The sequence below is a fragment of the Hypanus sabinus genome, chromosome 12 (genome assembly GCF_030144855.1).
Source record: "Hypanus sabinus isolate sHypSab1 chromosome 12, sHypSab1.hap1, whole genome shotgun sequence".
NCBI lineage: Eukaryota > Metazoa > Chordata > Chondrichthyes > Myliobatiformes > Dasyatidae > Hypanus > Hypanus sabinus.
In genome coordinates, this window is record NC_082717.1 from 91,136,961 (window position 1) to 91,162,453 (window position 25,493).

Sequence of the window (25,493 nt, forward strand, 5' to 3'; positions counted from 1 at the left end):
GCAGAAGGAAACTAAGAAGGTCCTTAGGAAGGAAAAGATGATTATGAAAGGAAGCTGGTGACTAATATCAAAGAAGATACTAAAAGCTTTTTTATGTATATAAAAGGTAAAAGAGTTGTGGGTAGATATAGGACCGATAGAAAATGACGCTGGAGATATTGTAATGAGAGATGCAGAGATGGCAGAGGAACTGAATGTGTATTTTGCATTATTCTTCACAGTGGATGACATCTGCAGTATACCGGACATTCAAAAGTGTCAGGGAAGAGAAGTTTGTGCAGTGAAAATTGCGACTGAGAAGGTGCTCAGGAAGCTTAATGGTCTGAGGGTGGATAAATCTCCTGAACTTGATAGAATACACCCTTGGGTTCTGAAGCAAGTAGCTGGAGAGATTGCAGAGGCATTAACAATGATCTTTCAAGAATCGATAGATTCTGGCATTGTAGCAGATGACTGGAAAATTGCAAATATTACTCTGCTATTTAAGAAAGGTGGGCAGCAGCAGAAAGGAAACTATAGAACTGACATCAGTGGTTGGGAAGTTGTTGGAATTGATTGTTAGGGATGAGATTATGGAGTACTTTGAGGCACATGACAAGATAGGCCAAAGTCAGCATGGTTTCCTGAAAGGAAAATCCTGCCTGACTAACCTACTGCAATTTTTTGAGGAAATTACAAGCAGGATAGACAAAGGAGATGCAGTAGATATGGTGTGCTTGGATTTTCAGAAGGTGCCACAAATGAAGCTGCTTAGCAAGATAAGAACCCATGGAATTACAGGAGAGTTACTAGCATGGGTGGAGCATGGCTGATTGGCAGAAAACCGAGTGGGAATAAAGGGATCCTATTCTGGCTGGCTGCCAGTTACCAGTGGAATTAGTTCCAAAGGGGTCAGTGTTGGGACTGCTGCTTTTTACAATGTATGTCAATGATTTGGACGATGGGATTAATGGATTTATGGCTAAATTTGCCAATGATACAAAGATAGGTGGAGGAGTAGGTAGTATTGAGGAAACACAGCCTGCTGAGAGACATAGATAGTTTAGGGGAATGGGCAAAGAAGTGGCAAATGATGTATAATGTTGGAAAGTGTATGGTCATGCACTTTGGTGGAAGAAATAAACAGGCAGACTATTATTTAGATGGAATTCAAATTGCAGAGATGCAAAGGGACTCTGGAGTCCTTGTGCAGGATACCCTAAAGGTTGAGTCGGTGGTGAAGAAGGCGAATGCAATGATGGCATTCTTTTCTAGAGGTATAGAATATAAGGGCAGGGATGTGATGTTGAGGGTCTATAAGGCACTTGTGAGACCACACTTGGAGTATTATGTGCAGTTTTGGGCTCCTTATTTTGGAAAGGATATACTGACATTGGAGAGGGTTCAGAGAAGATTCACGAGAATGATTACCGTATGAGGTAAATCTGGCAGCTCTTGGGCTGTATTCCCTGGAGTTCAGGAGAATGAGGGGGGATCTCATAGAAACATTCTGACTGTTAAAAGGCCTGAACAGATTAGATATGGCAAAGCTATTTCCCATGGTAGGGGAATCTAGTACAAGAGGGCACGACTTCAGGATTGAGGGGCATCCATTTAGAACAGAGATGCGGAGAGATTACTTTAGTCAGAGGGTGGTAAATCTGTGGAATTTGTTGCCATGAGTGGCTGTGGAAGCCAAGTCATTGGGTGTATTTAAGGCAGAGATAGGTAGATTCTTGATTAGCCAGGGCATCAAAGGGTATGGGGAGAAGTCAGGGGAGTGGGGATGACTAGAAGAATTGGATCAGCCATTGATTGAATGGCGGAGCAGACCCGGTGGACCAAATGGACTACTTCTGCTCCCTTTTCTTATGGTCTTTAAGTTTTACAGTTGTCTAGATGCTGGAGAATAGCGAGCCAGTGAGATTGTATCTGCTGTAGATCGGTTGCGGCGGTCGGTGAATGCCAGGGGATTCAGGTCCTGGCTCAGGCAGGAGTTATTTCCAGCTGTAATCAACCTCTCAAAGCACCTTCAGCACAATAGATATGAGTGCTGCTTCTGGGTGATAGAGATTGTGCTACCAGGCGACCATGTTGTCAGAAAAATGTAAAGACAAAATTTAATGAGGTGATGTTAGCAAACCAAAGTGTAAGTCCAACATTTCAGTGATAGATGCATAGAGAAGCTTGGTACCTAGAAGCTTTTAAAGCTATTATGATGGTAGTTATTGAGTTGTACAGTATAGAAACAGGTCCATCAGCCCAACTGGTCCATGCTGATCATAGCATCCTCTCTACAGCTTCGGTTGTCTACATTTGGCCCATAAGCATCCCTTCATGTACTTTACCTATCAAGATATCTCTTGAGTATTGCAATTGTACCTGTCTCGACCACTTTCTCTGGCAGCTCATTCCACATACTCACTACCCTCTATGTAAATAAATTACTTCTCAGGTCTCTTTTAAATCTCTCCTTTCTTCCATGTGTGCCCTCTAAATTTGGACTCCTTGGCCTTGGGGAAAAGACTATGACCACCTTATCCATACCCGTGAGGTCACTCATGCTCCAGGGAATAAAGGTCCAGTGTTGCCAACCTGTCCTTGTAACTCGGGTCTTCTCGACCAGGCAGTGCCTTTGTAAACCTCTCCAGCATGACTGTGTTTTTCCTATTACAGAGTCTGATGAACTAGCTGATAATTAAGAAATAGGTTGTATCAGAACCATGTTTTATTGTTGAACTTATTTTTAGGGAGACCCTCAGTGTTGATATGTTATGAAAATTTCTATTTTCAAGGACCGCAATGCAATCTCATGATTCTTCTTGTACATTCATACAGTATTAAAAAGGGCAGTTTAATCAATATGCCTATTCCCTGCATCTTCATAAATACAGCTTTTATTGTCCAAGGTTTACCTCTCTTAAACCTTTTGGAAGTATACTGTAAAACATTTGAATATCATTTGTTTGTTTTTCACATCAATTATAGGTCCAAAATAAAAATAGGAGGCAGTTGGGTATATTACGAAAATATTTAAATTGTAATTTGGAGCCTCACTTCGACATATCAGAAGGACAGATAATGATTCATCTTTGAATTTTTAATTTATGAATTCCTATTACAAAAGATAATTAAATTTGTTTAGAACTCTTTTGTTGATGTTCTAGTTTTCTTCCAGTAGTCCTTACTTGCCCCACCTGTGAAAACATTAGCCTGGAAAGTGAACCAGTTGCTGTTTAAATCAGTGTTAGGCTGCTTGTTTACTTCTAGGAAAGAGGTGTCAGGATCCTGGGCGTACTTTGCCATGGAATCCTGAGCAGTCATTGCAGCCTTTCCAGTGTCTGCCATCAAAAGGTAAACACGTAGAATGGTCCTATTGGATTACGAGGAACAGGAGTGTTCGCACTGACCCTAACTTTTCTTCCATCTTGGAATTAAATTTGGCCCAGTGGATCACTGATCAGAATAAAATGGATAAGCTGCCTTTGGAGAGATTATATCAGATTGGTCTCACTTCTCTAGATTCTGATCAGAAAGGGTCATAACTGATGTCTAAGTTGGTGGCTTCTCTTAGAGATGTGGTTCTATGGGTTCTAGTGATTACTGTTCACTTGCAAGTCTTGCCAACAGTCTGCCTGTTAATGGGAAGCACTGCAGAAGCCTGATTCTGTACCCACCTTGTTTCCACACATAATCAGTCAATAAACAGTGCAATAGTGTTAGTCCACTTCTCTGAAACTCAGTCACAATGCTAAGTTACAATAGCTTTTACTTGTTATCTCAGCTGGTGGTATTGTGCTCAATTGTGATTGATCAAATCTCATTATTTTAAACTTTTGCTTGTTGTCAAAAGTGTCCTAATCTTATGTTAGCTAGAAAATTAGAATCATTGAACTAGCCCCACTTTAAAATATTAGCATTGACATTTAGTGATTATTTCTAAATAATATGTAAGACAATTAAAATGCACTACAATGTAAATCTTTAAAAGTCAGGAAGGACTGACTCTTCTCAGAGTAATAATTTTGCTCCTTGTATCTTGCATGTTGATTTTTTTTGGTGGTTGCTTTGAAGCACTAGTTCTGGATGATTCTTTGTCCAGTGTGTTGGCAAGTTATGTACAATGAGGTTAACCCATGCGAAGAAAGAAAGTACCTTTCAGCTGCTCCTGCTCTGAGAAATGGAAAAACAAGGAGCATGTTGGTGTAAACACCGCTGCCAAGGTTGAGGCTTCCATCAGCATCTCTGCTAAAATGCAATCTTTTGATTGTGTGTGTTCAGTTTAAAAAAAAATTCATAACACGCACAGATCAAAATATCCACTCTTGAATGCAGTCACAATTATTAGACTTCAGAATTTATATTTCTGTTGTCAAGTACATTAATGCTTATCTTTTTGCTAAACTTTCTAATTATAATTTTAATCCCTCATTGTGTCATTTTACAGAACCCTCTGCATTATATTACTACTTTTCTGTGCTGCTTTTCCTATATCAAATTGTGTTATTTCCCATTTGTGCTTCCTTTATTTTTGTCCTGTTTCTCACTGTTCCTCACGCTTGGTCTGTACTCTTCCCTGATGGTCTCTTGGTTGATCTCTCATTTTTCTCTGTTGCACCTCTAATCCTTGTTGCAGAAGCGGTCTCTTCATACATAATGAATATTGAAAGGCTTGGATAGAGGATGTTTCCAGTAGTGGGGAAGTCTAGGACCAGAGAGCACAGCCCCAGAATTCAAGGATATCCCTTTAGAACAGAGATGAAGAGGAATTTCTTTAGCCAGAGGGTGGTGAATCTGTGGAATTCATTGCCACAGATGGCTATGAAGGTTAAGCCATTGGGTATATTTAAATTGGAGGTAGATAGGTTCTTGATTAGTAAGGGCATCAAAAATTACAGGGAGAAGATGGGTGAATGGGGTTGATAAGGATAAAAAGAAAACAGCCATGATGGAATGGTGTAGCAGACTCAATAGGCCGAATGGCCTAATCCTGCACCTATGCCTTATGGTCTTAATGGTCATACATTTCTTTTCTTATAGTTGTCATTCCCCTCAAAATCCTTTGCCCTTCAGCTATCTCTCCCAAACATTGTCCTTCTCACTGAACTGGAGACATTTCTCTGGGTTTGCAAACAACAGGTGAGCAGATGAGTAAACACTCACTGAACAGGATTAGAGGGTTAAAGGGTGTCACAGAACTGGCAAACGGAGTAAGCCACTGCTGCTAATACCCATTGCTTTTAGTGTGGGAGAGACTGGTACTGGACAATGTTTATCATCCCCAATGTAGGAGGCCAGCCATTACCAGGTAGAAGAGACTAACTTGTTATTTAGAACCATGTGAGGGAACGGCTTTAAATATTTGGAGTATGATGTTTGGGGGGGAGAAAAAGTAAAATGAGACCCAGTTATTGAATTATATTAAGACCACATTGTGTTGTTTCCAAATATATACTCATTGGCCACTTTATTAGGTACATCAGTACACCTACTTGTAAATGCAAGTAACAGATCTGCTAATCACATGGCAGCAACTGAAAGCATAAAAGCGTGCAAACATGGTCAGGAGGTTTAGTTGTTGTTCAGACCAAACATCAGAACGGGGAAGAAATGTGATCTAAGTGACTGATTTATTGGTACCAGGCAGGGTGGTTTTAATACCTCAGAAACTGCTGCTCTCCTGGGGCTTTCACGTACAACAATCTTGAATTGACAGAAAAACAAAAAAAAATCCATTGAGCAGCAGTTCTGTGAATGATAATGCCATGTTAATGAGAGACGTTAGAGGAGAATGGACAGACTAGTTCAAGCTGACAGGAAGGCAACAGTAACTCAAATAATTACCTGTTACACTGGTGTGCAGAAGAGCATCTCTGATCGCACAACATATCAAACTTTGAAGTGGACGGTTGTGGTCTTTGTGGCCACAGAAAACCACAAACATACAATCAGTGGCCACTTTATTAGGTATAGGAGTTAGCTAATAAAGTGGCCACTGAGTCTGTATGGACTTGCAGTGTAAAATAAATGTGATAATGACATTTAAATAATTATAGACAGGAGAGACTCTGACCATTCAGCTTGTCCCATGCAGATGTAATATTTTGTCTTTTTCTTAATTGCACTTTCCATGTCATCTAAACTATTTCCTTAGAAAAATTGAAAAATAGTTTAAAAAGAAAGAGATGGTCTTGGGAAGTGAAGGTGTCAGAATTCCTCTGTGACCTTCACGGGAGAGAAATTCTCATCTGGCTCACCACTCTGGTCCTGAATCCCTTGTAACAGCTCCTTCCGGCTGACATAGAGCATACTTAAAGTTAGCAGCTAGTTCTGTAGAGAAAACCTAGAGCGTGTCTTTTCATAGATCAGCTTGTGTTTGACTTCTACACCTATGCATTCAGCACATCTAATGCCCCCCTCCTCTGCTGGACTTGACAGTAGTAGACCGACAGGCTGAATGTATTGGGTTCTTTAAACTTAATGGTGGCCACATTTTGAGTAAGGTCACCAACCTTAATGAAAGAGGTAGGTGGGTTTGTGTATTGTTTTTATTTCACTTGAATTTGAAGCTTTAAAATAATTTATTTTTTTAAATATGTTTAACATTAAACTTAACTTTGTCATTTTATTTTTAGTTATTTAAGTTTTTAGTTTTGTGTTTAAATGTCTGTATTGAGCTGAGATAATTAACCACCGTCAAAAAGGCTTCTGGCAGTAATAAGCTGGTAATGTTTTCTGAGAATACCTGGCAGCAAGCTAAGTCCAACAATGGGTGTGTGAGGAGCAGGTTGGGTTAAATTGGATCCAGATCATGATCTCCACCCCAGCCTTAAGAGTTTTTATTTTATTACTTTAAAGTTGCTTTCAATTACCTTAATTTTTTCCATTATCCACTATGCTGAGGCAATAACATCCTTTGGGTGATTTGACTGTTTCATGGTCATGGTTTAACTAAGCATTATTAAATGCATTTATAGAAATATTTTCATATACGTCGTCTTCTTTGTATGAGATCATTCAACAACTTTCCTTGTTGCATAGTTTTGGTTGGTAGAAGACTATTTGTCAGCATTTGGTAAATGAAATGCTTGGTGGAATGATGTACTGATTTGCTTCATTTCACAGCTGTGAAACCACCCCTGGATCCAATTATTACAGTGGAAGGGCTTCGGAAACGAGTAAGTCGCAACCCTGTGGAAACAGCCATGGAACTGAAGGAGAAACGCTCACGTACTCAGGAAGCTAAGGACATCCGGCGTGCTCAGAAGGAAGCCGCTAGCTTCATTGATCGGAGCACGTCCTCCACCCCAGTGAAGTTGTCCAGCCGGACACGCAGGACAGAACTGGTCCTGGAGAAAGGGGAGGTGATTGACTTCTCGTCCCTGAGCTCTTCAGATCGGACTCCACTCACCAGCCCCTCCCCATCCCCCTCACTGGATTTCTCCGCTCCTGGAACACCATTATCCCATTCGGCCACCCCAAGTCTTTTATCTGAAGCAGATCTCATTCCTGACATCATGCCTCCACAGGCGCTCTTTCATGGTAAGGATTCATTTGGTTATGCTAAATCATAACAACTTGCCTTTTAATGAGTTGTTGATGCAGAAGTGTGCTAATGGATTCTTGGAACTAAAATTGGTTTATTATTGTCACTTACTGACAATTGTTTTGCTTGCCATCCATATGTTATTTCAAAATATGAGTACATAATACAAGGAAAAGCCATAACAAAATGCAGAATATAGTGTTACAGTTATAGGGACGGGGCTGTGCAGGTAGGAAATAAGATGTAAAGATCATGGTGAGGTAGGTTGTAAGTTCAAGAGTTCATATTTTAACACACAAGAGGTTTCTTCAATAGTCTTACAACTGTGGGATAGAAATTTGAGTATGGCGATGTCAATCTCTGCCTGATGGAAAGAGGGGAAAGAAAAAGTGACTCGGATGAGAGGGGTCTTTGACTATGCAATCTGCATTTTTGATAAACTTCCCTTCATATGAAGTGCTAATTTGAGACATCAGCCCTGGATTTGCAGAGTCAAGGACTCCCAGGCCCCATGGCCAATGTTTTCATTGGAGTGCAGGACTTTGGACTGAAGTTATTATGTTAACAACATTTTCTTTTTCCTTTTTTCATATTCTTGAAGAAAGTGAAAGCATTTCAGTATTTCATTTACAACATAGAAGCATGTGGCAGATACTCTGGTGCCCTGAAATTGCTGGCCTGGGTCAGCCTTGCACTGGGAAGCCACTCCCAGCCTAATACCACTGTTCAAGGCAGTGTAGGGTCTGTCCCAGTGGGTAGCCACTCCCAGTCCAATAGCACTGTTCAAGGCAGTGTAGGGTCTGTCCCAGTGGGAGGCCACTCCCAGTCTAATACCACTGTTCAAGGCAGTGTAGGGTCTGTCGCAGTGGGTCGCCACTCCCAGTCCAATACCACTGTTCAAGGCAGTGTCGGGTCTGTCGCAGTGGGTCGCCACTCCCAGTCCAATACCACTGTTCAAGGCAGTGTAGGGTCTGTCCCAGTGGGAAGCCACTCCCAGTCGAATACCACTGTTCAAGGCAGTGTAGGGTCTGTCGCAGTGGGTCGCCACTCCCAGTCCAATACCACTGTTCAAGGCAGTGTCGGGTCTGTCCCAGTGGGAAGCCGGCTCCCATTCCAATACCACTGTTCAAGGCAGTGTAGGGTCTGTCGCAGTGGGTCGCCACTCCCAGTCTAATACCACTGTTCAAGGCAGTGTAGGGTCTGTCGCAGTGGGAAGCCACTCCCAGTCCAATACCACTGTTCAAGGCAGTGTAGGGTCTGTCCCAGTGGGAGGCCGGCTCCCAGTCCAATACCACTGTTCAAGGCAGTGTAGGGTCTGTCCCAGTGGGAGGCCGGCTCCCAGCTTAATACTAATACCATTATCTAAGGCAGCGTACGTGGCTCAGTGCGTAGAGTGAGTGCTTTGAGTACCCAGAGTGCGTAGCTGGTACACGAACAAAATGGCTTTGACATTCAGTGAGATGTTTATTAGAATTCGAAATAACTTAGGGCTTATTTTAGAAAAACTTGCATTAAAAGAGGTTTGAAAGATATTTTAAAAGTCTAAAATTAACAAAAAACTTTAAACATGCACACAGAAACTTGTAAGTTGGCTGAATCAAATCAAATAAAAACAAATCTGCAGTTTCTCTTGCTTCTGTTCTTTTTAGTGGGGCCATGGATGTTGGGAAAGAAATCTGAAAATGCTGGAAATAGCAGTTTGGGAAGGTCCTGGGGATAGAGAATAAGAATTAGTTTTTAAATAACTGGACTTCCATTGTCCTGAAATATTAACTTATTTTCATATGTGCTGTCTGCTGTACTGCATATTTATATTTTCATATATATTTTATTGTTGCCATTTTATTAGATACCTCTGGTATCTAATAAAGTGGCCACTGAATGTATATTCATGGTCTTCTGCTGTAGCCCATCCACTTCAAGGTTCGACATGTAATGTGTTGAGAGATGCTCTTCTACACACCACTGTTGTAACACTATGGTTATTTGAGTTACTGTTGCCTTCCTGATAGCTTGAATCAGTCTGGCCATTCTTCTGACCTCTCATTAAAAAAGCATTTTCGCCCACAGAACTACTGTTTACTGGATTTTTTTGTTGTTGTTTTCTTGCACTAATCTCTGTAAACTCTAGAGACCATTGTGCGTGAAAATCCCAGGAGATAAGCATAAGCATTTTCTGAGATACTCAAACAATTTCTATTAAATGTCCCACTATCTATCCAGCACTGAAGGATGTGGATACTATACAGAAAGTGCAGAGGAGATTTACAAGGATGTTGCCTGAATTGGAGGGTGTACCTTATGAAAATAGGTTGAGTGTACTTGGCCTTTTCTCCTTGGAGTGGCGGAGGATGAGAGGTGACCTAATAGAGGTGTACAAGATGATGAGGGGCATTGATCATGTGGATAGTCAGAGGCTTTTTCCCAGGGCTGAAATGGCTTAACACGAGGTGGCATAGTTATAAGGTGCTTGGAAATGGGTACCAAGTGGATGTCAGGGGTAAGTTTCTCACAGGGAGTGGTGGGTGCGTGGAATGCACTGCCTGTGGCGGTGGTGGAAGCGGATACAATAGGGTCTTTTAAGAGCCTCTTGGCTCTTACCCCTGTACACGGAGCTTAGAAAAATAGAGGCTACATGCTAGGGAAATTCTAGGTTACATGATCAGCCCAACATTGTGGGCCGAAAGGCCTGTAATGTGCTGTAGATTTCTGTGTTCTATTAAATGCTTCCAAAGATGTGTGCTTCAAATAGCCTCTGAGAACCAAATCCAGCTCCTGGCCTTCACGTGTGGTTTAGCTACTAAGCCCGGCGGAACTGTTTCTACTGACAGGAGAAGGGGCAAAGGAGGATTACTGGTGCCTTAAAACAGCTGTGGTTGGTAGCTCATCCAGGAGAAGGAAAACTCTGATCTCAAACCTCTGCTGCCTTGTGGCAATACCCGCTCATGGGAAAGCCTTCGGGAGTAAACCCCAAGGGAAAAATCTGGAGCTGGAGTCCCAAGGCAGTCCTACATTGAGTTCAACGCTGACTGGCAACTCCTGTGATACTGCTGGTACCAAACTGTATCGGTCTCTGCCGTTCCTTTGGGTTCATCAGATGCAGGCCGAGGGGGGAGCTTGCTACATGGGCAACAGTTTGTTCTCTCTGTTGTACTGCCCAAGCTTGCATATCTAGACAGCTAGGATGCAATATCCATGGTCAACTCTGACTGACGGAGGCCCTAACCTCATCTCTCAAACCACTCCGTCTGGCACCAACAATTATTCCACAGTCAAAGTCACTTGGATCGCATTTCTTTCCCTTTCTCATGTTTGGTCTGAACATCAACTGAACTACTTGACCATGTATGCAGACTTGTATGCATTGAGTTGCTGCCACATAATTAGCTGATTAGATATTTGCATTAACGAGCAGGCATACAGGTATACCTAATAAAGTGGCCACTGAGTGCATCTTGTTAGGACACTGAAGGAGACTGTAGCCCATCTAGTCTATGCCCGTTTGCAGAGCAGTTCATTCCCCAACCCCCACCCCGACACCCAACTGATTTTCCCGGCAACCTGTTCCCATTTTATTCTCTGTAACTTAGTGGCCAGTTAAGCAAAGAAGGGCACTTCTTTGGGAAGTGGAGGAAACCAGGGCTAAACTCTCACTCAGTGACAGCATAGAAATCAGGATTGAACCCAAGTCCTTGGAGCTGAGAGGCAGCTGATCTGGTTGTAGAAAGTTAACTTCATTACTTTATGTAAATGTTTTCTTTGTAACCACAGCTAGGGATTGTTAACAATCTTGCACTTTACGCTAGCCACACTGAGCTTAAATTCTAAATGTACTCATTAACTATGCAATTCTTGCAGACTCCCTCTGCTGGTTTATGGATACAAGAGAGACTACAGATGCTAGAAGTCTGGAGCAGAATGCTGGGCCAGGCACATCTGTGGTGGGAAATGAACAGTCGACCTTCATCTCCAGTACCTCTCCCCTCTTTCTTGATCTCTCTGACACATTATCTTCCAACATCTTTTACAAACCCACTGACTTCCACAATTACCTTGACTTCAGTTCTTCCCATCTTTTCTCTTGCAAGGATGCTATTCCCTTCTCTCAGTTCCTGTCTCCTCTGCATCTGTATCATGATGAGTCTTTCCATTTCAGGTCTCCCAAGATATCAACCTTTTCTCAGAAAACAAGGTTTCTCCTCAACTGCTATCAATGCAGCTTTCACCCACTTCTCTTCCATTTCCTGCACATCTGTCCTTGCTCCATTCCCCTTTCCCCATCCATTATAACAGGGACAGGATTCCCTTTATCCTCCCTACTACCCCACCAGGTTCCAACACATCATTCTCCACAATTTCTGTCATCTCCAGTCAGATCTCGCCACCAGCTACACCGTCCCCTCTCCTCTCTGCTTTCCACAGGAATCACTCTCTGTGACTCCCTCATCCATTTGTCCCTCCTCATCGATCCCCTCCTGGCACTTATCCCTGCAACAGTAATAAGTGCTGTACCTGCTCCTTCACCTCTTCCCTCACCACCATTCAGGCTCCAAATAGACATTCCAGATGGGGTAGCACTTTACACATGAATCCATTGGGGCCCTTCAATGTATGTAGCGCTCCTGGTGTGGCCTTCTCCATAGATCGTGCTCCTCTCCTTCTGCCCACCCTTTTATTCTGGCTTCTATCCTCTTCCTTTCCAGTCCTGATGAAGGGTCTTGGCCTGAAACGTTGACTGTTAATTCCTCTCCATAGATGCTGCCTGACCTGCTGAGCTCCCCCAGCATTTTGTGTGTGTTGTTCTGTTGGTTTGTGTTAGTTGTTTATGTGGTCTATCACCACACTGACTGCAACTTTACACACTGAGGTGCCTTGTTGGGCTGCTGCCACAGATGCTGTTAGCCAGGCAGGTTAGTTATTGGCAAATCTGCAACAAAAATCAATCAATGACCTGGCAGGCAGGAGTATTTGGAGGAACCTTCTTTCCCTCTGCTATCTGATTCCTAAACAGACATTGAACCCATGAACACTACCTCACTTTTTTTCCATATTATTTCTGTTTTGCACTATTTTTAATCTAACTATTTAATATACACATATATATTTACTGTAAGTGATTTACTATTTTTTTCTTTCTATATTATCATGTATTGCATTGTACTGCTGCTGCTAAGTTGACAAATCTCACGACATACACCAGTAATATTAAACCTGATTCTAATTCTGAGATATGAGGGTAAGAGAAATGGGAAAGAAATAGGTGGAGATGGTCATGTTTGTGCTTGAGACTAACATAAGAGGCAAACATCATTTAAATATATTTGGAAGGGTCAAAAGAGATTAGAACTAATGATGAACATCATGAACAATTAGTAAATTATCTTAAAAAACCCAGCTCAGGAAGGAAATCTGTCCTTCTTACTTGATGTGACCTATCACATGTTAGACTTGAGCATTGAGACCAAGAGACTTCATTGCAAATTACTCAGCAGGTCCTGATAAAGGTCTCCACTCAAAATGTCAACGCTCGTTTTGCTTCCACAGATGTTGCGTGAGTTAAGGATAGTTAGGAATGTGAAATAAATACAGGCATTGCTGTGGGCATCACATCTTGTAAATGAGTAAATGGAGTGGAGCCTATAAGGTAGCTGGCATGGAGATACAACTGAATTTGTGTTTCTAGTATTCCCTTTTTTCATTGAGAATTCAATTTTAAAAGTTAGTTTTTAGAACGTAGAACAGTATAGCACAATGCAGGCTCTTCGGTCCACGATGCCAACCTTATACCTACCCTAACTCTTCCAATCTACAGAGCTCTCCATTTTTCTATCGGCCTTGTGCCTATCTAAGAGTTTCTTAATTGTCGCTAATGTATCTGCTTCTACAATCACCCCTGACACCCCATCCACCACTCTTTGTGTGAAAAATAAACTTACCTCAGACATCCCCCTATGTATACTTCCTTCCAACCTTAAAATTATGCCCTGTAGTATCAGCCATTTCCGTCTCTAGCTCTAGCCATTCACTTGATCTTCATATATCTCTTATCATCTTGTACACTTCTATCAAGTCACCTCTCATCCTCCTTTGCGCCAAAGTGAAAAACCCTACCTCACACACCGTATCTCCATAGGATGTGCTGTCCAATCCAGGCAGCATCCTGGTAAATCTGTTCTGCACCCTCTCTAAAGCTTCCACATCCTTCTTATAATGAGGTGGGCCAGAGCTGAACGCAATATGTGGCCTCATCAGAGTTTTATAGAGTTGTAACATTACCTCACAGTTCTTGACCTCAGTCCTCCAATTAATGAAGTCCAACACGCCATTTGCCTTCTTAACAATTCTGTCAGCTGGCATGGCAAAATAAAGTATAGATATAAACAAGATTTAATGTAATGAAATTAAGTCTTATTTTGGAAGCCAGTTTCTTTTCTTCTTTCCTTCAGATGATGAAGAGGGAGATCCGGATGGCGTCATTGACCCTGGGATAGAGTACATACCACCTCCCAGCATGGTCAGCAGCGCAGTGATTGTAGGCAGGAAGAAAGTAAAGGTACATGAGCAAATCAAGCGTGAAGCTGAGGAGGATGAAGACAGAGATGAGAAAATGGAAGATGACACCGAAGAACCCGAGCATGGCATTGAGTTGTCCCAAACTAGGGCTCATGAAAGGAAAAAAGTCCAGATGGAGCGGGTTGTGCAGCCGCCTGTTCCCAAATATACAGCCCTCAGTTTGTACGATGAGCGACTGCTGCTCCGAAGGCTGGAATCGTGCCCTCACGCATTAGCCTTGAGCGTTGAGGCCAAAAGACTCCGTCGCAAATTGCTTGTGAGACAAGCCAAAAGGGAAAGGGGTTTGCCCCTCTTTGACCTGGATCGAGCTGTTGAAGCTGCTGTTTCACTGGTTGGTGAGGTGTATAGAGCCAAGGAAGGTAACTGTAATGGGATACCTATGGGCACTGGGACCTTCCGGACTACCAGTCATGACTTTCGGATCCTGGACCGGTATCAGGTGAGCGTGATCACAAACATTGTGCCTATTGATTCTTCAGATGTCAGTAGTTTAGAGTCTGATTGTTTTCCCTGACCTGCGGATGGCAGGAGAGGGGGAAATGCACTGAGATTATGATTATTCATCCCATTTCCCTCTCTCACCAGACTGGTGTCAGGAGAGACCAACTTTTTTCAGAATCAGATCCCTGACTTTGAGGAAGGCTAGTTGAATTGCTGTGGGCCACTTTGTCTGCTTCAAGAGAACATTTCAAGATCAGCATTTTCCATCTTCAAGTTTATTGTCATGGGCATTCATGTATACATGCCTTGCAAATGAACTTTTTGCAGCATCAGCACAGTATATTGTAAACACAATAATCACAAATTACATAAGCTTAAATTAACATTTTAAATTATGCATAACTTACATGACACCAAAAAACAAAACATTTTGGCAGTGTAAGTTGAGGGCAATATTGTCTGAGTTAGAATTAGGGTTTTTCTATGTTAGGTTGATTTAGCAGTTGAATCTGGTGACGAATTGGTGAAGGGGGGAGGGTTTCAGATTTCTCGATCATTGGCATCTCTTCGGGGAAAACTATGACATGTACCGTTTGAATTTGAGGAGGACCAATATCCTTGAGGGCAAGTTCACTAGAGCCTTTGGTGAGAGTTTAAACTAATTTGACATGGGGTGGCAAAGGATGGGGCAGTTGGTGCACAGGTAGATGCAGCATTTAGAGAGACTTTGAGGAAGGATAGGCAGTTGATAGGACAAAATTGCAGTTGGATGGATTGAAGTGTGTTTATTTTAATGCAAGAAGCATCAGGAGGTAGGGTGATGAACAGAGCATCGGTCAGTACATGGAACTATGACATTTATGACTTGGCCGTCACGGGGACAGGAATAGCTGCTGTTCTGGGGTTTAGATGTTTTGGGTATATTGGTTGCTAATGCAAACAACACATTCCACTGAAAGTTTTGAAGTGCATGTGATAAATAAATCTGCATTTGAATGTATGAAGGGGACGTGCATTCCCATTGCTTTGCCCATTTTGAGTGTGCCACCATCAACAGTATATCTGTTCCCTATGAACCTAATACATTTTTTGCACAATTTGAGCAGAAGGGGATTGGAACGTCACTGCCCACTTCGACAGCCTCCAATGCACCTAAACCCGCAGTCACCGCTACAGGTGTAAGATCAGTCTTCCAGGGAGTGAAGGCATAAAAAGCATCTGGCTGTATGGTGTCCCTGGCTGAATAATATCCCCATCATCCTCAGATCCTGTGCAGATCAGCTGGCAGGGGTACTGGCAGACACTTTTAACCTTTTCCCTGTTTCAATCTAAGGTTCCTACCTGGTTAAAAAGATTACTATTAGTCTGTTTCCTAAGAAAAACTGTGCTTTAATGATAACTGCTTGGTACCTCTGACATCCATCAGCGTGAAGTCCTTCGAGAGGCTGGCCATGGCACACATTAACCCCATCCTCTCAGACAACCTCGGCCCACTGCAACCCACCTGTTGCGGAAACAGGTGTACAGCGGATGCCCTGCACTCATCTCTGGAGCATCCAGACAGTAGACGCTGACGTTAGACTATTGCTTATTGACGACAGCACTGCTTTCAATAGTAGAATTGCAAGAAAACTCGTCTCCAAACTCCTAGACCTGGAAATCAACACTCCCTTTACAATTGGGCCCTTGTCTTCCTGACCTACAGACTGCAAGCAATACAGATAGGAAGCAACACCTCCTATACATTATCCTCAACGTTGTTGCACCACATCCTCAGCCCCCCACTCTATTTCCTATACACTTATGACTGTGTAACCAGGTTCTGCTCTAACTCTATCTACACATTTCTATATCGCATCACTGTAGTGGGCTGGATCTCAAAGATGATGAGTTGGAATATGGGAAGATGATAAATGAGCCTAGTGACCTGGACTCGTGACATCTTCTCCCTCTGTGGGCAAAACAAAAGAGCTGATTATTGACTTCAGGAGGTGGGGCAGTGCACGTGCTCCTGTTTATATCAACGTTGCTGTGCTCGAGATTGAGAGCCTCATTTTCCTAGCAGTGAACATCACAAATAGTCTATCCTGGTTCAACCACTTAGTTACCAAGGCCAAGAAAACTCACCAGCACCCCTACTTCCTCAAGAGGTGGAAAACCTTTGGCATGTCCCACTGACCCTCACCACTTTTTATTGATGCACCATAGAAAACATCCTATCAGGTTTGGTTTGGTAATTCAGAGACAAGAGATTCTTAAGATGCTGAGAGTCCAGAGCAACACACACAAAATGATGGAGGAACTCAGCAGGTCAGGCAGCATCTGTGGATGGGAATAAATGGTTGAGACTCCATCCTGAGCTGATGAAGAATGGAATAAATGAAAGTGATGTAGAGTCATACACTAGTTAAGGTTCTCCTACCAGGATATAGTTTTCCTCGTCCTCTCAAATTCAGTTGTAAACTGATTGGGGAACAATAGGAAGTAAATTATCAGAGGGTTTTGTTTTCCCCCAAAACACTTACCTGTTGGGATTCCTGCTCATGCTCCTGTTGAGAAGGTATTACCTTGTCCTGGGGTGCAGATTTTCATGAATGCTGTTTCTGTGAATTCCATCAAATGACATTCCTTGTAATTTGGATTGTGAGTCCTTTCAGCATAGTCTAAACCTTTGTACTTCCAAATAGAATTTGTAGTCATCCTCCATCGCCAACATTTCCCACCCCAAGGGATACTGGAATGCTAAAGCAACAATCTGGCTGATGTCAACAAACTCATTTCAGTTCTGGGAGCTTATGATCAATCAGTAGGGCAATTTTCGTTGAACCTGCAGTCAAAGAGTTGGTAAAGGCAAGAGTGGTGTTATTTAGGGGATTGCGGAGGTTACTGTTTGGTTTTATTTATGGTGGTTACTCTGTGCAGATACCTTTATCTCATACAAAGGGATACCAAGAGCAAAGGATAAAGTTCTTGCATCGACTGACTGGATCGGGAGACCTGAGAAACCAATGTATTGTCAGCCCATATACATCACGGGTGCTCAAGCCATATATCAGGTAACACTTTCTCCTATACTGCAGTGATTCATCCATTCCTTTTATGGAGAGGTACTGGAGGCTGCTCCACTTCGAGTTTTTATTAATCCTCATTAAAAATTAAAATTCATTAATGTGGTATCATAGGGCTGAATCTGAATAGGACTTATGTAGCAAAGCAGGGAGTGGGAATGGTGCATTGGAAAACTGGACATAGCTACCTCCTGCATCTAGTAAAGTGGCCACTGAGTTTAGTTTGTGGTCTGCTGCTGCTGTAACCCATCCACTTCTAGGTTCGACATATTGTGCATTCAGAGATGCACACCGCTGTTGTAATGTGTGTTTATTTGAGTTGCCTTCCTGTCAGCTTGAACCACTCAGGCCTCTCATTAACAAGGTATTTTCTCACAGAACTCTGCTCACTGAATTTCTTTTTTGTTTTTCGCACCATTCTAGCTCTAGAGCAGGGATTCCCAAACTGGGATCCACAGACCTCTTGGTTACTGGTAGGGGTCCATGGCATAGAAAAGGTTGGGAACCCCTACACCAGAGACTGTTGTACCTGAAAATTCCAGATCAGCAGATTCTGAGATGCTCCTCCCTGTATCTCTTCATGCCCTGACCAATCAAGAATCTATCAACCGCTGCCTAAACCACTAACCACCATTCATAAATACTTTGCCTCCCAAGCTGTTTGTGACAAAGAATTCCACAGATTCACCACTCTCTGGCTAAAGAATTTCCTCCTCCATTCTGAGGCTGTGTCCTCCAGTCTTAGACTCTCCCACCATAGGAAACATCCCCTACACATCTACACTATCAAGGCCTTTTACCACTTGAAAGGTTTCAAATAGGTCACCCCTCATTTTTCTGAATTCCAGTGAATGTAGACCCAAAGCCATCAAACACTCATCATATTCAATCCTGGAATCATTCTCGTGAACCTCCTTTGAACCCTCTCCAGTTTCAGCACATCCTTTCTAAGATAAGGGGCCCAAAACTGCTCACAATACTCCAAGTGAGGCCTCACCAGGCTTTATAAAGTCTCAACATAACATCTGTGCTTTTAAAATCCAGTCCTCTTGAAATGAATGCTAACATTGCATTTACTTTCCTCACCACAGGAACTCAACCTGCAAATTAACCTTTAGTTAATCTGGCACATGGACTCCGAAGTCCCTTTGCACCTCAGGTTTTTGTACTGTCTCACCACTGAGAAAATAGTCAACCCATCCATCATACTGCTGGTGTCTTCCAGAGTGAAGACTGATGCAAAATGCTTATTCAGTTCATTTGCCATTTTGTTGCTCCCGACTACTACCTCTTCAGCATCATTTTCCAGCAGTCCAATATCTTGCCTCTCTTTTACACTTTATGGATCTGAAGAAAATTTTGATATCCTCTTTAATATTATTGGCTAGCATACTTTCATATTCCATATTCATATTGACTATTTTTGTATTCCTTTGGTTTCTAAAAGCCTCCTAATCCTCTAAATTCCCACTAATTTTTGCTCTATATTATGCCTTCTCTTTGGCTTTTATGTTGTGTTTGACTTGTCTTGTTAGCCATGTTTTTCTTTAGAGGTATTCCTTTAGAATACCTCTTTGGGATGTCTGTCTCCTGTGCCTTCTGAATTGTTTCCTGAGATTCCAGCCGTTGCTGCTCTGCTGTCATTCCTGCCAGTGTTCTTTGCCAGTCAATTCTGGCCAACTCCTCACTCAAGCCTCTAATTCCCTTTACTCCACCGTAGTTCTGATACATCTGACTTTAGCTTTTCTTTCTCAAATCTCAGGGTAAATTTGACCATGTTACAATCACTGGCCCCTAACGGTTCTTTTACCTTAAGCTCTCTAATCAATTCTGGTTCATTGCACAACACCCAATCCAGAATAGCTGATCAATGAGCTACTCTAAAATGCTATCTTGTAGGCACTCTAGAAACTCCTCCTCCTGGGATCCTGCGCCAACCTGATCTCAATCTACCTAAATATTGAAAACCCCCATGACAACTGTAACATTTCCCTTTTGGCATGCATTTTCTATCTGCTCGTAATTTGTAGGCTACATCCTCACAACTTTAGAGGTCCTGCCCTTTAACTTTGCACCTAACTCCCTGAAGTCCCTCTGCAGACCCTTGTCACTTGTCCTACCCATGTCCATAACTTCCCACTAAGAATGCCGAGAACTCAATCTGAAATATCCTGGATCCTGGCACCAGGAGACAGCAATCTCTTTTTTGCCTACAGAACCTCCTTCCTGTTCCTCTAACTAACAAATCCCTTATCACTGCAGCCTGCCTCTTCTCCCCCCCTTCCTTTCAGAATCACAGAACCAAGCTCAGTGCCAGAGACCTGACTACTGTGATTTTCCTCTGTTAGTTCATCTCCTCCCCCCCCCCCGCCCCCCCCCGATAGTATTCAAAGTGATAGATCTGTTGTTGACGTGGATGACTACAGGAGTACTTTGCACTGGCCCCTTAACCCCTTTCCACTTCCTGACTGTCACTCAGTTTCCTGTGCCCTGCACCTTAGGTGTAACTACCTCTCTATATGTCCCCTTCACCCCTTCAGCCTCCTGAATGATCGGAATTCATTCAGTTCCAGCTCCATCTCCTTAACATGGTGTGTTAGAAGCTGCAGCTGAATGCACTTTTTGCATCTGTAGTCTTCAGGGACACTGGAAGTCTCCCTGCCTTCCTATATGCTGCCAGAGGACATATCACTATTCTATCTGTCATCCCCACAGTCCTAATTGAGCAGATTTAAAGGCAAGGAAAGAACACTTCACCACGAGCTTTTCTTTCCTCTGGCTGAAGCCTCTCTTTGTTGAAGCCTCGAAGAGCTAAAGCCTCAAGATGACCTCTCTAACTCTGTCCACTCAGATAATGGCCGCTGCACTTGCCCCACCTTGCTTTAATTTGCTCTTGCTAATCAATCCCAAACACTGATTGGTCACTGGTCAAAGCTTTTTTCACTGTAGTGACCCGCTGATGCCTTTTGTGCTCAGGTAGTGGATGTGACTGAAGTCCCCTCCTCTCAAAACTTCCAATGTCCGGATTGGCCATTGTTCAAAGTTCTTTCTTGATCAGGATATCTCCTTTAACAACACCCCTGGACTTTGAGGGCCGTGGGTTAAGTTTCTTGGGAAGTAAATCGAAGGGTAACCAACTGTTGGCTAATGCAACAAGACTACAATATAAATATACGCTGTTCAATAAGACAAATAAGCTTTTCACTGTATCTTGATAGATGTGTCAATAATAAATCAATACCACTGAGATGGAACATGCCCAGGTCCCTCAATTTAGAATCATTTCTAGGCTATTATAATGATGGCAATCTCTGATTGGAGGAACACATGGAAAAACCAAGACAGTTCTCTTTGGAACAGAAAAATTAGGGGATGATCAAATAAAAGATCTGATAAGAATGAGCTTTTTTATAGAACAGTAAAGGCAAAATGATGATGAGGAATTTCTTTAGCCAAAGAGTGGTATATCTGAGGAATTTGTTGCCACAGACGGCTGTGGAGGCCAAATCATTGGGTATATTTAAAGTGGAGGTTGATAGGTTCTGGATTAGTAAGGACATTAAAGGTTACAGGGAGAAGGCAGGAGAATGGGATTGAGATGGAAAATAAGCCACAGTCAAATGGCAAAGCAGGCTTGATGGGCCAAATGGCTTAATTGTGCTTTTATGTCTTATCATCTCATTTTGTCAGTAGCCAGAGGCCACATATTTAAAGTACTAGCAAAAGATCTGGAGGTTTTGCTGATAAATGTTGGGCTCTGGAATGTTCTGATGAAAAGATAATTTCATAATAGTCCTGAGGGTGACACAGATAGGTAGTGGATGTAAAACTAGGCATAGCATGGTACGGGCACGCAGGATCGAACAATGTGCATGTTGTATGTTTCTAATTCTGAGCTGAATTGACAATGGATGCAGTTAAAAGTTTCTCTGTAAAATTTGTTCAAGATCACAGGTTCTGCTCACCATTTTGCTGTCTTTTAAAATGTAACATAGTAGATTATTGCAGCATTGACCATTACTGGTTTTGCAAATACAGCCATCTGTGTCTACAGCTTTGTCATATTATTTAGACTTTCGCAAGTTTGATAGATGAAACCTTTGAATAATTCTTTGATAAATTTTGTTCTCTTATTTTGCTAAACTAGGCGTGACTTTGACTGTATTCCACCTAAACTAAAACTATTGGCAGAAGTTCGCGCTTACCCACATCGGGATGACCCAAGCTGGAAAGCAGAAGCAGAAGCTCCAATTGATTACTGCTATGTCTGTCCTAATTTTATTCCTACGATAAACTCCATGTGCCATGAGTTCTTCTGGCCAGGTATTTAACTCTTCTGTTTCAATAGTGCAATCTCAGCCAGTTACGGGAACTCATGGATTAATAAACTCATTGATAGGGGATGGGCTACTGGACAGAGCTTGGCAAGTTGTAAGCTAGTGAACATAGACCATTATAGCACCGTACAGGTCCTTCATCTCATGACGTTGTGCCGATGTCTTAACGTACTCTGAGATCAATCTAATCCCCCTCCTCCTGACATAACCATCCATTTTTCTATCTATCTAAGAATCTCTTAAATATCCCTAATGCATTTGCCTCTGCCATCACCATTGGCGGGGCAATCCACGCATCCATCACTCTCTGTGTAAAAATTCTACCTCTTGATATCCCTTCTGTATTTCCCTCCAATCACCTTAAAATTATGCCCCCTTGTATTAGCCATTTCTAATCTAGGGAAAGTCCTCTGGCTATTCACTCAGTCTGTGCATCTGCACACCTCTGTCAAGTCAGCTCTTATCATCCTTCGCTAGAGAAAAGCCTTAGCTCGTTCATCCTATCCTGATAAGACATGCTCTCTAATCCAAGTAGCATTGAAGTCCAAGAAATCCCCCCTGTACTTTTCTCCAATCATATTAAAATTATGGCACAAATAAATCTTTCTCCAGGAACCATTTCTGTAAATATTTTCTGTTCCCTCTCTGACTCCACATTTTTGCTGTAATGAGATGGCCAGAATTGATTACTGTATTCCACACATAATTTCTTCAGTGGCGTCACTAAGAAGGCCTAGCATTATGTATGTATTATTAGCTGTTTTCTCAACCTACCCTGCCACTTGTAATGGTTTGTGCACCCATGCTCCCAGGCCCTATTCCTGTATCTATATTCTTCACCTCTTCTCGTCCTTCCCACCAAAATTCATCACCTCAAATATCTGGGCAATACTTGCCCATCCAAGCTTGTTTCCACCCGAATGCAATGAATTACCATCCTCTTTGCAGATTATTGTTAAGAAACTGGTTTGCATTCTGCCACACCCCTCCCGACCCAAGTCCTGGTCACTAATATAGATGAAAGGCAAAGGCCCCCAGTACCAATCAAAGGAGAATGGCACTAATTACCGCCTTCTGGTCTGAGAAACAACAATTCATCATGATTACAAACTAATGTTTTCAACCATGCACAAGATCAGACAGGAAAATGAGTGGAGAGGAAAGTGAGCAGGCTGCTTTAAATGACCAAAGTAGAGTGAATATAGGGAAACGTGTCAAAATTCAAATATAGGAACAACAAGGGCAGAATTATTTAAGTGAGATATTGGGATGTGTTGGTTAGTTTGGGGATAACAAGTTGATATATTAAGCAACAACACACACAAAATGCTGGTAGAACACAGCAGGCTAGGCAGCATCTATAGGGAGAAGCGCTGTCGACGTTTCGGGCCGAGACCCTTCGTCAAGACGAAGCAATTTAAGCAATTTATTTTTAGATATCAACACAAGGAATTCTGCAGATGCTGGAAATCCAGAGCAACACATAACAAAATGCTTGAGGAACTCAGCTGGTCAGGGAACATATATGGAGAGAAATAAGCAGTCGATTATCATACTCTTATGTTATACAGTGCCTATTCACCCCCTTTGGAAGTTTGCATCTTTCATAGTTTTACAACATTGAATCACAGTGCTTTAAATTTGGCTTTTTTGACACTGATCAACAGTAAAAGTCTCTCTCATGTCTAAGTGAAAACAGTTCCTGCAAAGTGATCTAAATTAATTACAAATATAAAACACAAAATAATTGATTGCGTAAGTATTCACCCCCCCCCCCCCTTTAATATGACACATCAAATCATCACTGGTACAGCCAATTGGTATTAGGAGTCACATAATTAGTTAAATGGAGATCTGATTTTGGAGACCCATGTGCAGTCAGGGTGTTTCAATTCATTGTAGTAAAGATACACCTGTATCTGGAAGGTCCAAATGCTGGTGAGTCAGTATCCTGGCAAAAACTGTGCCATGAAAACAAAAGAACACTCCAAGCAACTCTGTGAAAAGGTTATTGAAAAGCACAAGAACATTTCCAAGTCATTGAATATCTCTCAGAAGACAGTTAAGTCAATCAAGATTTGTAAAGAATACGGCACAGCTATAAGTCTGCCTAGAGCCAGCCATCCTCAAAAACTGAATGACCGTGCAAGGAGGGGACTAGTGGGGGAGGCCACCTATGACAACTCCGGAGAAGTTACAAGCTTCAGTGGCTGAGATGGGAAAGACTACGCATACAACAACTGTTGTCCAGGTGCTTCACCAGTCGCAGGTTAATAGAGTGGCAAAGAGAAAGCCGCTGTTGAAAACAACTCACATGCAATCTTGGCTAGAGTTTGCTAGAAGGCATGTGGGAGACTGGGGTTAGCTGCAAGAAGGTTCTATGGGCTGATAAAACCAAAATTGAGCTTTTTTGCCATCAGGCTAAACGTTATGTTTAGTGTAAGCTGAAACACTGTACATCATCAAAAACACACCATCCCTATTGTGAAGCATGCTGGTGGCTGCATCATACTGTGGGAATGCTTCACTGCAGCAGGTCCTGGAAGGCTTGTGAAGTTAAGGCTCGGGACAGACATGAACTTTTTTTTTGCTCATGATACCCAGGCAATCTGACAGAGCTTGAGCAGTTTTGTAAAGAAGAATGGGGAAAAATTGCAGAGTCCAGATGTGCAAAGGTGGTAGAGACCTATCCACACAGACTCAAGGCTGTAATTGCTTATTGAAGTGGGTGCATACTTATGCAATCAATTATTTTGTGTTTTATATTTATAATTAATTTTGATTACTTTGTGGAAATCTGTTTTCACCTTGACATGAAAGTCTTTCTGTTGATCAGTGTCAAAAAAGCCAAATTAAATCCACTGATTCAATTGTAAAACAATAAAGCATAGAACATTACAGCACAGAAACAGGCCTTTTGGCCCTTCTTAGCTGTGCCGAACCATTTTTCTGCCTAGTCCCACTGACCTGCACCTGGGCCATATCCCTCCAAACCCTCTCATCCATATACCTGTCCAAGTTTTTCTTAAATGTCAAAAGCATTCACCACTTTATCTGGCAGCTCATTATGTACCTATACTCCCAGATCCATCTGTTCTACTGCACTCCTTAGTGTCCTACCATTTACCTTGTATGATCTACCTTGGTTTGACCTTCCGAAGTGTAATACCTCACACTTGTCCACATTAAACTCTATCTGCCATTTTTCAGCCTGTTCCTCCAACTGGTTCAAATCCCTTTGCAAACTTTGAAAACCTTCCTCACTGTCCATTACACCTCCAATCTTTGTATCATTGGCACATTTGCTGATCCAATTTGCCACATTATCATCCAGATCATTGATATAGATGACAAATAACAATGGACCCAGCACTGATCCCTGTGGCACACCACTAGTCACAGGCCTCCACTCAGAGTAGCAATCCTCCACTACCACTCTCTGGCTTCTTCCATTAAGCCAATGTCTAATCCAATTTACTACCTCTCCATGTATACCTAGCGACTGAATCTTCCTAACTAACCTTCCATGCGGGACCTTGTCAAAGGCCT

General features: G+C 42.3%; 1 protein-coding gene across 1 annotated transcript in view; it reads left to right on the plus strand.

Annotated features, from left to right (window-relative positions):
- kat14 (lysine acetyltransferase 14) overlaps positions 1 to 25,493 on the plus strand; it is a 38,275-nt gene that overhangs the window by 8,814 nt on the left and 3,968 nt on the right. Inside the window, exons 5-8 of the mRNA XM_059986443.1 lie at positions 7,105 to 7,521; positions 13,972 to 14,537; positions 17,462 to 17,595; positions 21,755 to 21,930. Coding sequence (XP_059842426.1) covers positions 7,105 to 7,521; positions 13,972 to 14,537; positions 17,462 to 17,595; positions 21,755 to 21,930 — 1,293 coding nt within the window. The remainder of the gene's footprint in view (positions 1 to 7,104; positions 7,522 to 13,971; positions 14,538 to 17,461; positions 17,596 to 21,754; positions 21,931 to 25,493) is intronic.